Genomic DNA, 15,660 nt, shown 5'->3' with positions numbered 1-15,660 from the left:
CCGTCAGACGCAGTAGCGAGCCGACAAATGACGACCGTCACTGTCAATTACAAAATCGCCGTCACGTATTTCTAATTTCAATTTGAAAGTCGAGTGTTCGTCGTCACTGGCAGTTGGCCCAGACGCGTCGAAATTTTCAGTGCCACGGCGTTGTACTGCGTCATCGAGGATTGATGAAAAAGTCAGCACGAATGATGTGGACTTTGTTGGTATCAGTAAATGTTGGGTTGGCGGCGCGTGGCGTGGCGTCGCTGTCGCGCGCCAGACCTGCAGCCCAGCCCTCCGCTGCACTCCAAGTGATCGAGATCGACAACTGCCATCACCTTCCTTCCTCCTCCTCCTTCACGCCAGTCGGCATCATCCTCTCTACCCCCTCGCTCTCGAACCGTTAACTCGGTGCACAGACGAGACTTCTTTGCACAAACTTTCTGCAAGCACAGCGCAACACTCGAGCTACCTTTTAAACGCCGAGCCACACACCCACGACCACCAAAATGGCTTCTGCTCAGTACGCCTGTGAGTAGACTCGGGCCCGCGTCGTGCCGCACAGCAGCAGAACGAGCAAAGGACTCACAAACACCCCAGTCCGCGCGCAAAAAGTAACCGGCATCGCCGACAGCCCGAGCTGGGACGTGACGGGCCGCATCCCTGCGTGAGTGGAACCGAGTGGAGAGGAGCACAGCTCGAGCCAGAGCTAACATCAACAGCGACACGGCCGCGACCAGGGCATTCGCCTACTCGCCCGACGGACAGTGGTTTGCCTATGCCTCTGCCGAGTCGTGAGTTGCTGCATGCTTCTGAATGGCGCCCAACTCACCCCGCAGGGTCCAGCTCTTGTCGGCCGCCGACGAGGCGACCACGGCTCCCCGCACCATCGAGCAGGCAGGCGTCGTCTATGTCAGCTTCTCGCCCAAGTCGAGCTGGCTGTTCACGTTCGAGCGCCCCGTCAAGAGCGACACGGACGTGCACAAGAATGTCAAGGCGTGGGACGTTGCGACTGGAGAGAACGTCGGCGGCTGGTACTGGAAGACGGGTGACGACTGGTGAGTCAAAGGGCGAGATGGGATGGTCTGGGCGGCGCGGCGGTGCTCGCCGATCGATAAAGTGTCGCTAATCGACCAGGGTGCCGACCATTACCGCCGACGAGGCCCACCTGCTCCGCCCGACGGCGTCGGACCTGCTCGTCTTCACCCCGCCGCTCGCGGCCCGCCCCGTGACGCGCATCAAGGGTGACGGCCAGATCAAGAACGTGTTCATCTCGGACCCCTCTGCCCTGCCCGAGGGAACGACGAGCAGCAAGCCGATCCGGCCGTACCAGGAGCCGGCTGTCGCCGTGTGGTTTGGCGAGAAGAAGGGCGCGCCGGCTAGCCTCGCGCTCTACCCCCTCTCGGCGCTCCTCGGCAAGGCTCAGGCCGCCAACGGCGAGGCTACCCAGACCGAGAACCGCGACTTCCCCGTGACCATGTCGAGGAAGGCGTTCTACAAGGCCGACAAGCTCAACGTCAAGTGGAACAACGCCGGTACTATGGTGGGTAGTTGTGGCAGGGTGGATCGCGCTTACCCGCCAGGCCTTGTTCCTCACCCACACCGACGTCGACAACACTGGCAAGTCGTACTACGGCGAGACCAACCTCTACCTCGTCGGTCTGGACGGCAAGTTTGACGGCCTCGTCGACCTCGACAAGGAGGGCCCCATCTACGACTTCAACTGGAACCCCAACTCGCGCGAGTTTACCGTCTGCTACGGCTGTGAGTTGGCAAGCGTCACACTCGCAACAGCTAACTCTCCAGACATGCCCGCCAGGACGCAGACGTACGACCTCAAGGCCAAGCCGATTCACCTGTGGGGCAGCAACCCCCGCAACTTTGTCCTCTACCAGCCCCAGGGCCGCCTGCTCCTCTCGGCAGGCTTCGGCAACCTCGCGGGCGGTATCGACATCTGGGAGGTCAGCACGCGGAAAAAGGTGGCCGAGTTCACGGCGTCCAACTCGTCGCACTGCGAGTGGTCGCCATGTGGTCGCTACATCCTCACGGCCACGCTCTCTCCCCGTCTGCGTGTGGACAACGGTGTCAAGATCTGGTGGGCCGGTGGCCAGCTCCTGCACATCCATCCCCAGGACGACCTGTACCAGGCCAGCTTCCGCCCCGGCAAGGTCGAGGACACGCCGGTCTTCCCCGCTGTCGTGCCCAAGGCCCCCGAGGCGAACGCTAGCGTCGCGCAGTTCAAGTCGGACAAGGAGGAGAACGGTGGTGAGTGCACGAGGACGTCGGAGTGGGCAAAAGCTTACCTTGCAGTCGCTGCCCGGCCCGCCGGTGCCTACCGCCCTCCTGGTGCTCGCGGAAACGCGGCCTCGGACGCCTACCTCCGCCGCGACGACGACTCTGCCCCCTCGTCTGGCGCGTCAACGCCCATGTTCAAGGGCGGCAAGCCTTCGCAGCGCTACGTTCCCGGCGGTGGCATCCCCGGTGCTCCTCCCGGAGCGGCCGCCGACAAGGGCGAGAAGAAGAAGCGCACCAGGAGCAAGAACAAGAAGGGCCAGGATGCTGCTGCCGAGGATGTGCCTGCCGCTGCCATTGCCAAGCTCGAGGTGACTGCTGAGGCGGCTGCTGGCGACGACGACGCCAACACGAAGAAGATCCGCAACCTGACCAAGAAGGTGAGCTACAACCACGATGGCTCTAGCTCACACCCCCAGCTCAAGGCCATTGACGATCTCAAGGCCCGTGTTGCCAAGGGCGAGGTTCTGGAGAAGACGCAGCTGCAGAAGATTGAGACCGAGGCGAGCGTGCGGTCCGAGATCCAGGCGCTCGGCGGCGACGCTTAGGCGGGGCGATCTTTGTACAACACGACGACGCGGCGACGACGACGACGACGACTTGACGGCGCGGCGCCGAAAAGCCGTGGCGCACACTCATTTGGTGCCACGGGGCTCGCTACCGAGCCACTTTACAGTACCTTGCCTCACACACACTCTTCCTTCCCCGTTATCATGTCATGGCATCTATGCATTACATTGTTGTCGCGGGGCGTGGCGGCATGGTGGCGTGGGTGCGGGGCGTCCACGCGTGATGCCGCAACGTGGGCGGGGCTAGCCGGCGCGTGCTGATGCTAAACGGCGCGTCGGCGGGCGGCAAGGCCGGCAAGGCCGGCAAGGGCCGCCGTCTACTTCTTCTTCGCTCCGCCCTTTGTAGCGGCGTCTCCGCCGCCCTCAGCGGCCGCCTTCTTGGCCTGTAGAGTGAGCTGGCGTGTCCGGTCGCTGTTGGGCAACTCACAGCAATCCTGCGGGGTCAGCACTTCCTCCCAGAGCAAAGCGGTTACTCACTTCTCCTGCAGCGCCTTGGCGTCGCTACCTCGTCAGCTTCGCCCCACCCCATCCCAAGCGGCGACTCACGCCTCGCGCCTCGCGTTCGGGTCGCCAGACTGCTTCTTCTTGCCCGCGTTGCTGCCGTCAGCTCCACCAAGCACAAAAACGCACAGCTTGGCCATGTTCTTGGCGCGGTCGCGCTCGCGCTGGTCGCCGCCTGCCGTCAGCCGCGTCACGGCACACACGCACGGGTCATGTTGGTCGTCTAGAGATGGGGCGAAACGACATCGCGCTTGTTGGGTTCCGCACAAAGTCGCGCGTCGACAATTGCGGGTGTGTGGGCGGGAGTATTTCCACGTGGGCTGTCGATCTGTGGGCGTGGCGGTGACGGTGATGGGTGGCTGGGCGGAACTACACGCTGCCTTGCCACAGCACTGCACAGCGCGTCTCACATTGTGCGGCGCGTCAGATAGCTAGCAAGGATTCGATGGACTGCCTGGCGATGCAGATCGCAAGGAGCCCAGTCGAGGGCATGCCTGGCTCAACTGGCCAGCCAAGGGAGCGGCGCCAATCACGGGCCGATCAACGCGTCAACGCGTCCACACCTTCGACGCCCTCCTCGCGGCCCGCATATCACCCCCACCCACGTCCCCCGGCCCAAAAACAGCGCGTTGCAGGGGTCGAACCTACGACCGTTGGTTCTCCAGGACTAACCGAAGGCCAACGCTCTGCCACTGAGCTAAACGCGCAAACGTGTTGATGACACTGACCTCTGGCGGGATCGAACCGCCGACCTCATGCGTAACGCTTTTCGAGTGTTAAGCATGCGCTCTAACCAGCTGAGCTAAGTGGCCTTGGTGTTTTCTTGAGGGTTGTGGGGGGTGTGGGCGCGCGGTGGGAGCGACAATGTGGCAGAGCGGCGGCGTGGACACTGGCGAGCGAGGTGAGTTGCGCCGAGCTGTGGGGCCCACTTTCTTGAGCCGAATCCTCGGTCTTTCTTGTGTTGTCCACAAGCACGGCACAAGCTCGCTACACGAATGAGAAGCAACGGCGCCATCATGGTAACCGCCTCGCGCGACCCCCGCCCTGCCCACCGCCCAACTTCCGAAACTTCCGCTCTAACCCCCTCAACGCTTGGCATCCACGGCTTTCGCGTTTCATCCACCTCAAACTCCATCAACCATGCGCCAGTATCTGCTCCACACCCCGATGACACGGGGACGGACCGCTGATTTGGCGCTGATTTCAGAGTGGGTTGCGGGGTATGCAGATCCCTCCACCACACTACTCACGGCGCTAGCTGATGTGTGGGGACCTCGAACCCCCACAGCCGGTCGGCAGGCCTCCACTGACGCTCGCTGACTCCAACCCCACACGTCCTCGCCAAGCCCTGCCTGCACCCCGCGCTGTGAGAGGCTCGGATATCGAACGGCGTGTAGCCGAGCCGCGGGCGGGCGCGGCGGCGCCGAGATTCGCGAGGCCCAACACTCCCGCCCACCTGCCCAGAACGTGGACACCAATCCGAGGCACATGCCCAGGGCGCTCGCAGGCGCCGACGGCCGGATCGGAAGGCTATTGGGCTGCGGCGGGTGCGGAGGGCGGCGTTGGCTGGCGAAACAGCGGTCGGTGCCAAGCGGCGCGGCGCCGCATTCGGCTTTCAAGTGTACATCCGCGGATATGGTGTGGGAGTAGCGGGAGCGCGGCGCGACACGGGCGTCGTTCTACTTGCGCGACACCCCCGCCTCCACATGTCGGCCCGGTTGCAATTCACGTACCCCGAAGCGACTCGGGCCAATTGTGGGGCCTCCGCGTGATGCCACGGTCAAGATCCGCTGGATGGTCGAGGCGAGGGAAGTGCCGAGCGCTTGGCACCAATGTGGCTCGCAAACGTGGCGGCTGGTAACCAGGCAGCTGTGCGTCCGCCCCCACATGTTGGGAGACGGAACCCCACAAGCGTTGAGGGAACGTATAAGACGCTGCTTGCTGGACCCTCTCGGCCCCGCAACGCCCGCACCCCTCTCCACAGACAGCAACATGGCCGAGAAGAACGAAGAGCGCCAGATCGAGTCGGCCGGTGTCTACCCCACCACCTCGGGGCGCAGCGACGACGGGTACAACGACATCAAGAAGAAGGGGTCCGACGTCGACGTGATCGGCAAGTATGACGACATTGACGAGGGCTACGACCCCGTGTTTGTCAAGAAGACGATCCGCAAGGTCGACCTGCGCCTCATCCCCATTCTGAGCGCAATGTACTTTGTGTCCCTGTGCGACCGGTCCAACCTGGGCCAGGCGCGCGCGGCCAACAAGGAGGCGATGCAGACCGACCTCAAGCTCAAGGAGGGCAACAACCGCTACGGCATGATCACGCTCATGTTCTTCATCCCGTACATCCTGCTCGAGATTCCCTCGCAGCTCGGCCTGCGCAGGTTCGGCGCGCGCTGGTGGCTCGGTTTTGCTTGCATCGCCTGGGGCCTCGTCGAGCTCGGCATGGGCTTTGTCAACAACTGGAAGGAGCTCATGGGCCTGCGCGTCATGCTCGGCGCCTTTGAGGCCTGTCTCTACCCCGGTGCCGCGTACCTCATCGTAAGTGGCCCTTGGCGGCGCATCACTCACGCCACAGTCGACATGGTACCCCCGCAAGCAGATCGCGACGCGCCTCGCCTTCTTCTACACGTCGTCCATGGTCTTCTCTGGCCTCGGTGCGACCCTCTCGTTCGGCATCTCCCAGATGCACGGCATGCACGGCAAGTCGGGCTGGCGCTGGATCTTCATCATGTATGGCGTGAGTACGCCGCCGCGACCGACCCTGCCCAAGCTCACGCGCCCAGATCATCACTGTCGCCGTCGGAGTCGTGGCCGTCCTGTTCCTCGTCGACTTCCCGGACCGTGCGACGTTCCTCAACGAGGAGCAGAAGGACTTTATCCACACCCGCATCAACCGTGACCGTGGCGACGCCGTGGCCGACAACATGACGCTGCACAAGTTTGCCCAGTACATGATGGATCTCAAGCTCTGGATCTTCGCCTTCATGTTCTGCACATCCGCCATGGGCATGTACTCGCTCGCCTACTTCCTCCCGCGCATCCTCGCGTCAATCGGCTTCAGCAACGTCCTCTCACAGCTGCTCATGGCGCCGCCCTACCTCTGGCTCATTGTGCCGTCCTTCACCTCGGCGTGGATCTCGGACCGCGTCAAGAACATGCGCGCCATCATGATCGTCGCCAACTGCCTCTGCGTCATCACCGGCACCCTCATGTACTCGCAGCTGCCCACCAGCCAGAAGGCGGCGCGCTACGTCGGCGTCTTCCTCGCCAACGGCGGCGTCAACACCAACGTGTCCCTGTCCATCGGTTGGGCGCAGGCGTCCATCCGCGCCCAGAGCAAGCGCGGCTTCACCTCGGCCCTCATCGTCGCCTGGGGCGGTGTCGGTGGCATCATCTCCTCGGTCGCCTTCTACGAGAAGGACGCCCCCGGCTACCCCACCGGCGTGTGGCTCACCGTCGCGATGCACATTGTCGTCATCGCCTTCTGCGCCGGCCTCGTCCTGTGGTTCAAGTTCCAGAACAGGCGCGCAGACCGTGGCACCGTCGTGCTCGAGCACGCCGAGGACTTTAGGTACCAGATTTAGACGTGGTTGTATTCAAAAGACATATGTCAAGGTGTTGTCGGCATAAGCTGTGGCAGTACCCGGCCGTCAGTCGGTGCGCGAGAAGCAAGCTCGGATGTCGACCGGAGTGTGCACTCGAGTCTGACGCAAGTCTGAATCACAATGGGGAATGGTACATGGAAAGTGTACAACACCGACGACGCAGGCGCCCCTCCCCACACAGGTCATGTGTGGGCCCAATCCGCGTCTGTTGTCAGCACACACCAACCATAGCAGCACCCACGAGCAGGGCAGTACTGCTGCCAGGGGTGCACGCGCGCCGTGCAGCGCGACTCGGCACACGTGACGACCACCTGTCCAGTGTCCCATTCGCGTTCTTCGAGGAGGCTGGTGTCAGCCGCAGCGAGTTGCGCAACGCACAGCGGTGTTGGCGGGGGGTCGATGTCGACACGCCGCCCGAACAGGCCGAGGAGGAGCGCTTGGAACTTGAGCTTGGCGCCGCGGACGGCCCCGCGGATTGTCATGGTGGCGAGCGGTGATCACAACAACGGGGCAAACTGACGACATGAGGTCCGATAATAACAGCAGTCCGCGCGGCAGTCGGGAGGAGCAGGAGCAGCTGCCGGTACGGCACGTAGGGTGCGCTTCGCTCAGCCTCCTTCGCCCGCTCTGACCAAGCTGTCACGATAATACATGCGCCCACGAGATACAGCCGGGGCGTGGCGCCGACAACAAAGACAAGATTAGGGGAACGCCCAGGGGAAGATGTCGTCCTTGATGAGCTCCATGTCTGCTGTGAGCTACCCCAGCGGCCTCACTCACGCCCGTCGCACCACGTGCCGGGGATGTTCTCCTCCTTGGTGCCCGGCGAGGCGCAGTTGGGCCAGTTGCAGGCCGGGTCGTTGAAGTTGGCAGGGGCGGTGCTGGGCGTGAGCATGCCGCCGTGGGCACCACTCACTGGGTGTGCTTGCTGGCGGTGGGAGAGCGGGCGTTGCAGTTGGCCATTGTTGTTGAGCTGGGGAGGGTGCCGACCCAACACCGACGGCTTATGTAGCTTGCCTTCTTCCCCAGATTGTCCCCCTACAGTGGGGGTGAGTAGCTTCCTTCTGCATGGGGCGGCCGACAGTCGCTCCCTCCGGGTGTTTGGACGCCGAAGAGCACACAGAGCGACAGCATTCTTGTGGAGCTCCTTCCGTCACATGCGAGGTGCTTCGGTGATTCCGACCGCACGGGGCCGGCGTAGAGCAGCGCCTCCTAGCGCCCCGTCCACGCCGGCGTCGCCTCGCCGTACCGGACCCAGAGGAGGCGGAAGGCGGCGGGCGCGCGCTGGCTCTGCACCGAGTGGGGCGGGGGACGGATCGGCATCGGCTGGCGGTCGTCGGCACGTGGCTGGCTGAGGAGGGAGGCGACGAGCGCCTCGGGCGGGAGGCGCATCCCCCGCCGCTCGGCCAGAAGGGACAGGACCAGCGCTTCGGGCGGCAGCGCGGCCGCGACGGTCGCGCGCTCGGCGAGCAGCGAGCGCACGAGCGCTTCGGGCGGCAGCGTGGCGGCGAGTGGCGGTGGCGGCGGGGCGGCGTCTTCGTTGTCGTTGTCGTCGCGGTCGCCACCCGCCCCAAGACACAGGATGCGCCTGAGGATGTGCGATAGGGGGATGCACATTGTGGTGGAGCGAGTTTGGGGTGCTGAGATATCGAGTAGTGGTCGCGCGTGCGCTCGGGCCGGGGGCTCGCGCACTGCACGGGGCGGGTGGTCGCGGGGCAGCGGGCGGCTGTGCATGCACGTGGCCCGCCGGCAGAGTGGGGTGCTGTGCACATGCAGTGGGTGGGATGCATGGGGGGTTGGGGTGCAGGTGTGGTGGCGGGGAGCGTGTGGCGGATGGCGAGTTGCCGCGTCCTGGTGGCTTGGAGGGCCGTCGCCCCCGAGGACGAGCTGGTTGTGGGAGGGCGTACTTATCCGTCCCCTCGTCCATGTCCGGCGTACCTCTCCGTTGTCTCGTCCATTTCGGAGGGAAGGCAGGGTGCCGTAGAGCCACGCCCAGGCGCCACGCTGACACTCCTTCGCCTTTCTGCCATTGTGTGGCAGAAGCAAGTGGCACTTCTGGTTGACCGCGCGCCAGCCTTCCCTGCCAAAGAATAAACCAATGCATCGACCCCTAGGCCCCTAAGCCCCCAAAAGCCATCTACTTCTCAAACTCGAGCTTCTCGACATCGGCGTTCGCCTTGGCCGAGTGCTCCTCCGAGCCGTCACCCATCTGGATATCACCGTAGCCGTTGTCGACGAGGTACTGGCGCCAGAGCTCGTCCTCCTTCTCGAGCTTGTCCTTGCCCTTATCCTCGACGAAGAAGAAGGCGAGGAGCACACCAGCAACACCGCAGCAGGCCGCGATGATGAAGGTGTAGCGCTTGCCGAGCTTGCTCTGGATAGGCGTGAAGACCTGGGTTCCGATGGCCGCGCCAGTCTTGCCAATGGCAGCCGAGAAGCCGTAGCAGGTGCCGCGGATCGAAGTAGGGTACGACTCGGCGCTGATAGTGCCCTCCATGTTGCCGGGGCCAAAGTTGCCCGAGCTCTGCATGAGCGCGTACATGATGATGAAGGCGGGGACCACCTTGGTGATCTTGTCGTACGAGAGGCCGACGATGAGACCAAAGACAATGTAGCCGGAGAAGCCCATCATGAGGAGGTTGCGGCGGCCCGTGTACTTGACGACCCAGGCGCCGAGGAACACGCCCGGGAGCGAGAGAACCGAGAGGAGGAGCGTCCACTCCATGGTGCGGATGAGGCCGGCTCCGGGGATGACCGAGGCGATGATGGTCGACGAGAAGATGCCGTTCGGGAAAGTGACAAAGTCGTACAGGAACCAGGTGCCCGCGGTACCTAGGAGCGTCTTCCAGTAGCGCTTGACGATGAGGCCGTAGGGAGGGTTGCGGCGGATAGCGTTGCGGCGGTAGATCTTGGGGTTCATCATGCGGAGTCTGACGATCAGCGACCTCCAAGCACCTCCAAGCAGCAGCTGCAGCTCCATGCGTACCTAAACCAGAAGACGCTGAGAGGAATCAGAATGCCTAGGCCCATGAGGATGCGCCAGGTGTACTGGAGCTTGTGGATGTCGCTGGCGGATTTTGTGCCCTTGTAGCCCGCGGCGTTGATGATGAGGAGGAAAAGCGAGATGACAATGGGGCCGCCGATCGACAGCATGAGGCTGCGGCGTAAGTTTTCCTGACCAGGCACGCCCACTCACTTGGTAACGAGGATGAAGACCTTTCCGCGGTCGCGGCCAAACTTCTCGTTGGCCGCCTCGGACGCCGAGGTCGAGCAGGCGGGGTACTCGCCGCCGACACCGACACCGACGGTTCCGCGGGCGACGGTCAGCATCCAGAACATGCCCTCGGGCGTGGGCGCAGTGGCCGCAGTGGAGAGGATTCCGCCGAGGACGATGAGGAGCGTGGTGCCGACCATGGCGGTCTTGCGGCCGATGCGGTCGCAGATGAGGCCGACGACCACCTGGCCGAGGACCTCGCCGACGAGCAGCGAGTTGGACACGCGCGTCGAGACGACCGACGTGTAGATGGCCGGGTAGAGGATCTTGAAGACGGCGTTGAAGACGGTAGCCAGGTTGTTCTGGTATCCGTCCGAGACGAGCGCGAAGCCCGACGCCATGAGGGTGAAGTAGTCGGACGCCTTGGCTGGCTGTCAGCTTGGCCACGTGACCCGCAGCTCACCCTTGTACTCCAGCTCCTCGGAGTGCAGCTCGGGCTCGGCGGCGACATCACTGCCGGCGGAGCCCTGGGCGAAGGTGACGTCCTTCTCGGTGTCGGGCGAGTACTCGGGCACGGTGGTGGCGGTCATGGCCGGTGGTCCACAAAGTGGTTTTTTTTGGGCTCATCAACACTCATCGTCCAAGGCCTTATATCTTGTCGTGGTGCTGGACCCAGCGCGTTTTTCGCACAACTGCTCACATGAGACATTGTCCCGCGTCAACCACGTTCGACGCGTAGCAACGGCGACGAGCGGTAACCAGGCGCAGTCACCGCCCCGGGAGTCAAGCGATGCCCACCGCGGTCCCCGATAGCGTGCAGAACCCGCCTGGCCGGTCATGAGATCAAACGTGTGTCTCCGCGGTAGACGAGACCTCCACTGCCATGCTAGGAGGTTAGCTGACGATACGATGGCTGCGGGTGGATCACGGCGGCTCGCCGGCGCCTAAGTAAGACATGTGCCTGGTCGGACGACCGACCCCCACGCTGCTGTGGAGCCCGACACGACGTTGAACACCGACTGTGCATAAGCGCCATGTCCGATGTCGGTGCACCTCGGACCTACAAGTGCTGTGTATCGCTCGACGATGCTCTCGAAGCGCGCACGTTTCTGCAAAAGTTCTAAACTTGAGTGCGAGGACCGGGTCATTTTCAGGCGGATGTTATCACGCGTTCCTGAGGCTGCTATTTTTTGCTCGGCTGACCCTCTAACCCTCATGAGCCGATGCCAGCTCGCACAGGACGGGGTGGGGGAGTAACCCGGCGAGCGTATGGGTCGGCGTTGGGTGTCAGGGAGCCTCTCAGGCAAGCTTAAATTAGCCTCGGAGAGGCCCAAATGCCGCCCATGTGAGCGGGTTGTCGGACGAGCAAGTGGATTGCAGCAACCCGAGGACCAGGGGGGAGGAAGACCTGCGCTTTCATCCCGCTGCGCACAGGCTGTCCGTCTCCTAGCTCGAGTAGGGAGTGACATGCACGTGTTGGCTGCGCATGGCTGCACAGCCATGTATATTTGTTGGTAGTGAAGCGGGAAGCCGCGGCGAGGAGGAAGGGCTGTTGAAGAGCAATGGGGAACCGTCGTTCTCTCGCCACCCGTCGAGTGGACGAGGAAGGCGGCCATGAGCACGTACGCCGGTGAGCCGATCAGCGTACCGGCGACTCGTTTGAGAGCTCGGTGAGCGTCAAGCTGGCGCGTTCACGTGAGTGTTGGCGACAGGACAAAAGGCAAGAAGAAGGAGCCGCCGCCTTGGCCCTGCCCTCGTCAGGGAGGAAGCGCCTCCTTCCCAAGGAGGCCTCTGCGCCGCACGAACGCTCTCCAACGAGTCTGCGCCGCAAGAGACGTCCTCTTCGCTAGTATATCGGTTAGTATAACCGCCTCTCATTGAGAGATAGCATCGCGGTAGAGCAGGGTTCGACTCCCTGGCGGAGAAGTAACGAGGTTGACCAGACGGTCGACCCTTTTGTTGTTGGTTCGGATCGGTGGAAAATTTTAAAGGTGAATGAAACGCGCACTGCCAATGGCAACGCTTCTGCATGCACGCGTTACGGCTTGGGGGCACAATGGGAGACAGCATGTGATCAATTGAGGAGGCTGGGTATGACATGAGGCTGGCAACCAAGACAAAGATCAACACCGAGCGCGTTCGCGTCTCAACCCCGTTCTGCTGACTCGCTCACGTCCTCGTCGTCGCCTGCACTGCCGTCACTCACAGATCATGATGCGCTGCACCTTACATCGGCTTTTACATAACCGCACCACCTGGTGGGCATCAAGGGATCCCACAAAGAGATAGTGTCAATGTTCCGAGAGAGATAGGCATCCCGAGCCCGAGATCCCGGCGTTCAGAGCAGTACACGTATCGTTCCAGTGCGCCGGAGTGCCTGCGGAGACGCGTTTGCCTGACTGCCAGTGTTAGATAAGCAACGGTATTGGGTGGCTGCTGATGTCGATGGCGCTGATGTCAAACGAGCCGGCGGCACGACACCGAACCCCGCATCCTGCGTGCCCGACGGTCGACTTTGCCAAGCCCACTTGCTCCTTGTGACCCACTAACCCCACATCGGGGTCTCCATAACCGTTGCATTACCGACACTCATGGCTGCATATATAACCTGGGACGATGTTGCCCGCCGAGCCCGGCACCACTCACACCGATATCCAGCATGACGATCCCAACGAACGGTAACCGCAGCAATGGCGACGCGAGCTACGCCTACCGCGACGTTCCGCTCGGGACAAAGCGGCACATCAAGATCATCACCATCGGCGGCGGCGCGTCTGGTATCAACATGGCGTTCCAGCTCAAGACTCACATGAGCGACTACACACACGTCGCGTACGAGCGCAACACGGAGCTGGGTGGCACCTGGCTCGAGAACAGGTACCCCGGCTGCGCGTGCGACATCCCGTCCCACTCGTACCAGTACAGCTGGGCGCCGTACTCCCGGTGGCCGAGCTTCTACTCCAAGTCGGAGGACATCTACGACTACATGAACTGGTGTGTTGACCAGCACGACCTGCGGGGCGACTTCAAGGTTGGGCACGAGGTGGTTGCGGCCAGATGGGACCAGGACGCGGCGGAGTGGGTCGTCAGCGTGCGCGGGCCCGACGGAGTCGAGTTCGACGACCGCGCCGACTTCCTCGTCAACGGCAACGGCGTGCTCAAGTGAGTTGGACGATGCTGCCCACATGCTGACCTCTCCAGCAAGTGGAAGTGGCCGTCTATCGACGGCCTGCACGACTTCAAGGGCCACCTTGTCCACTCGGCCAAGTGGGACCAGACGTACGACTTTAAGGGAAAGACCATCGCTGTCATTGGCGTCGGATCAACCGCCGTGCAGATCATTCCGAGCCTGCAGCCCATCGTCGGGCAGATGAAGTGCTTCATCCGATCCCCAGCGTGGATCACGCCGTCGTACGGCGCCCAGTTTGCGGGGCCTAACGGGTCCAACTTCAACTACACCGACGAGCAGAAGGTTGGTGGTGACTTTGCGCGGCAGCTGACAATCCCAGGCCAAGTTCGAGGAGGACCCGGAGGAGTACCTCTCCTACCGGAAGGGTATCGAGGACAGCCTGAACTCGCGCTTCAAGATAGTAGGTGTTTGCAGTTTGAACGCATCAGTGCTCACGCTGTTCCAGATGCAGAAGGGGTCGGCCGAGCAGGCCGCAGCAAGGGAGGTCTGCACCGCCGAGATGGCGACCAAGCTTGCGTCCAAGCCCGAGCTTCGAGAGCTTCTCATCCCAGATTTTGCAGTCGGGTGCCGCCGTCCTACCCCCGGCAACGGATTCCTCGAGGCGCTCGTGTCCGACAACGTCGACGTTGTGTCGACGCGCATCGAGCGAGTCACCGCCAACGGCATCGTGACTGCCGATGGCGTCGAGCACGCCGTCGACGCCATTGTCTGCGCGACTGGCTTCGACGTCTCCCTCAAGCCACGCTTCCCCTTCGTTGGCCGCAATGGCGCCGATCTCGCAGAGCGCTGGTCCAAGGGCCCGGCAGAGTCGTACATGTCCATCATGGTCGACAACCACCCCAACTACTTCAGTAAGTCACCGAGCCCCCAACCCAAGCTGACACGCCAGCCTACCTCGGCCCATCTGCTCCGGTGGCTCATGGATCAGTTCTCCCCATCATCGAGGTCATGTCCCAGTACATGCTCAAGGTCATGAACAAGATGCAGGTCGAGCCCATCCGGTCCATCGCGCCGACTGTCGCGGCCGTCAAGGAGTTCAACATCCACCGCAACGAGCAGCTCAAGACAACCGTCTGGAGCTCCAAGTGCTCCTCGTGGTTCAAGGGCGGCACGATTGACGGCGACCTTATCGCGCTCCACCCCGGATCGCGCATCCATTTCATCCAGATGGTCTCAGAGCCACGCTACGAGGACATGGAGATCGAGTACGACGGCAACCGGTACTCATACCTCGGTAACGGGGTCACCATGCGCGAGGTTCGCGGTGAAGACCTGTCGTGGTACCTCAACAAGCCTCTCGACGTCACCCTGCCGTACCCTAAGTAGACGGCGGCTTTGCTCGTAGTGATTTCAGAAGGACAAGGATACGTTTTGGGGCCTGAATGCATTGTGTCAGCACTGCTGCCGTACACTTATTCTCCGCGTCTTGTCCTTTGAAACGTTTGGCATCCTTTGCTGCCGACCAGAGAAGCGGTGAAGAGTGCATCACCAGGGACATAATAGAGTGGCACATTGATGGCGTTTCACAACGGGTCATCATTGTTGTGAGGCCCACACCTCAACTCTCTTCCTCAACACAACTTCGTCTCTTGCAATACTATCAGCGCACTTCACCATCTTGTGGTCTTACATACGGCCTCAACAGTCCTTCTCCTCTCCTCTTCGACCCATCCACCTGTATCGCCTACTACCTCACACTCCCTCAGCCATGAGCAGTCCTTCGCCATTCCCCGGCCAACTGGGGTTAACCGGCTTACCCCCATTGAGCACCTCAACTCCATCTACTCAACATGCCCCCCACACCCGCGAGCAGCAGGTGGAGACGCTCAAGGAACCTGTCACCAGTGAGGATTACGATCTCTTCCTTCTCCAGATGGGCGAGGCATTTGAGCAGGCTGGGATGACCTTGCCCCCGGATCCTCAAGCTTCATCACTTGCCACCAGTCCACTCGATATGGGATTTGAACCAAACATATCTTTGCCACTTGCTCCAAACACCATTGGGGTTCAATCACCTGCATCAACTCAGACCTTGTCCGCTCAACCATCTCAACTTCCAACCTACCCGGAAGCCCCAGAAGCCCTTCTCCAACAGCCACAAGGACCGCCCGTCCACCCATTCGGCAGCACACAGTCACTGCCTGTGACACAGAGTGCGACACCTACCCCGAACGACTTCTCATCGGCCCCGACCTCGTCGACTGCCGCCCCCGCCGTTACACCAGCCGATCTCTCAACCTCGCCCCAAGTCCCTGTCGTTCAACCCGAAGCAGAAACACCTGGCTCTCCCAAAAATTG

The 15,660-nt window shown here is 62.3% G+C and overlaps 6 protein-coding genes and 3 non-coding genes across 9 annotated transcripts; 4 read left to right on the top strand and 5 right to left on the bottom strand.

Moving 5' to 3' along the window:
• Positions 1-494: 494 nt before the first annotated feature.
• Q8F55_002927 (uncharacterized protein) lies at positions 495-2,825 on the top strand (the record flags this gene model as incomplete). Its single annotated transcript, XM_069351494.1, has 9 exons — positions 495-516; positions 586-652; positions 708-779; positions 825-1,043; positions 1,123-1,528; positions 1,569-1,749; positions 1,792-2,250; positions 2,296-2,657; positions 2,697-2,825. 9 exons carry the CDS (start codon positions 495-497, stop codon positions 2,823-2,825), a joined length of 1,917 nt encoding a protein of 638 aa, XP_069211880.1.
• A 338-nt stretch (positions 2,826-3,163) lies between these two features.
• Q8F55_002926 (uncharacterized protein) lies at positions 3,164-3,561 on the bottom strand (the record flags this gene model as incomplete). The annotated part of the gene is made up of 6 exons (XM_069351493.1): positions 3,164-3,229; positions 3,274-3,280; positions 3,324-3,347; positions 3,393-3,443; positions 3,477-3,522; positions 3,555-3,561. The coding sequence occupies 6 exons, from the start codon at positions 3,559-3,561 to the stop codon at positions 3,164-3,166; spliced, it is 201 nt and encodes a 66-aa protein (XP_069211879.1).
• A 409-nt stretch (positions 3,562-3,970) lies between these two features.
• On the bottom strand, positions 3,971-4,054 carry Q8F55_002925. Its single transcript has one exon. It is a non-coding gene; the product is annotated as a tRNA-Arg (tRNA).
• Positions 4,055-4,071: 17 nt separating this feature from the next.
• On the bottom strand, positions 4,072-4,159 carry Q8F55_002924. Its single transcript has one exon. It is a non-coding gene; the product is annotated as a tRNA-Val (tRNA).
• A 1,180-nt stretch (positions 4,160-5,339) lies between these two features.
• Q8F55_002923 (uncharacterized protein) lies at positions 5,340-6,937 on the top strand (the record flags this gene model as incomplete). The annotated part of the gene is made up of 3 exons (XM_069351492.1): positions 5,340-5,891; positions 5,929-6,090; positions 6,137-6,937. The coding sequence occupies 3 exons, from the start codon at positions 5,340-5,342 to the stop codon at positions 6,935-6,937; spliced, it is 1,515 nt and encodes a 504-aa protein (XP_069211878.1).
• A 1,233-nt stretch (positions 6,938-8,170) lies between these two features.
• On the bottom strand, positions 8,171-8,575 carry Q8F55_002922 (uncharacterized protein; the record flags this gene model as incomplete). Its single annotated transcript, XM_069351491.1, has 1 exon — positions 8,171-8,575. One exon carries the CDS (start codon positions 8,573-8,575, stop codon positions 8,171-8,173), a length of 405 nt encoding a protein of 134 aa, XP_069211877.1.
• A 520-nt stretch (positions 8,576-9,095) lies between these two features.
• GIT1 (Plasma membrane permease, mediates uptake of glycerophosphoinositol and glycerophosphocholine) lies at positions 9,096-10,762 on the bottom strand (the record flags this gene model as incomplete). The annotated part of the gene is made up of 4 exons (XM_069351490.1): positions 9,096-9,888; positions 9,945-10,115; positions 10,155-10,599; positions 10,636-10,762. The coding sequence occupies 4 exons, from the start codon at positions 10,760-10,762 to the stop codon at positions 9,096-9,098; spliced, it is 1,536 nt and encodes a 511-aa protein (XP_069211876.1).
• A 1,250-nt stretch (positions 10,763-12,012) lies between these two features.
• On the top strand, positions 12,013-12,098 carry Q8F55_002920. Its single transcript has one exon. It is a non-coding gene; the product is annotated as a tRNA-Glu (tRNA).
• A 733-nt stretch (positions 12,099-12,831) lies between these two features.
• Q8F55_002919 (uncharacterized protein) lies at positions 12,832-14,688 on the top strand (the record flags this gene model as incomplete). Its single annotated transcript, XM_069351489.1, has 5 exons — positions 12,832-13,334; positions 13,374-13,644; positions 13,682-13,762; positions 13,808-14,213; positions 14,252-14,688. The coding sequence occupies 5 exons, from the start codon at positions 12,832-12,834 to the stop codon at positions 14,686-14,688; spliced, it is 1,698 nt and encodes a 565-aa protein (XP_069211875.1).
• Positions 14,689-15,660: the final 972 nt, after the last annotated feature.

Source organism: Vanrija albida, assembly GCF_041260175.1.
Source record: "Vanrija albida strain AlHP1 chromosome Unknown contig_2, whole genome shotgun sequence".
Taxonomy (NCBI): domain Eukaryota; kingdom Fungi; phylum Basidiomycota; class Tremellomycetes; order Trichosporonales; family Trichosporonaceae; genus Vanrija; species Vanrija albida.
The sequence above is the reverse complement of the archived record's forward strand: the minus strand, read 5'-3'. Positions and strand labels throughout refer to the sequence as shown.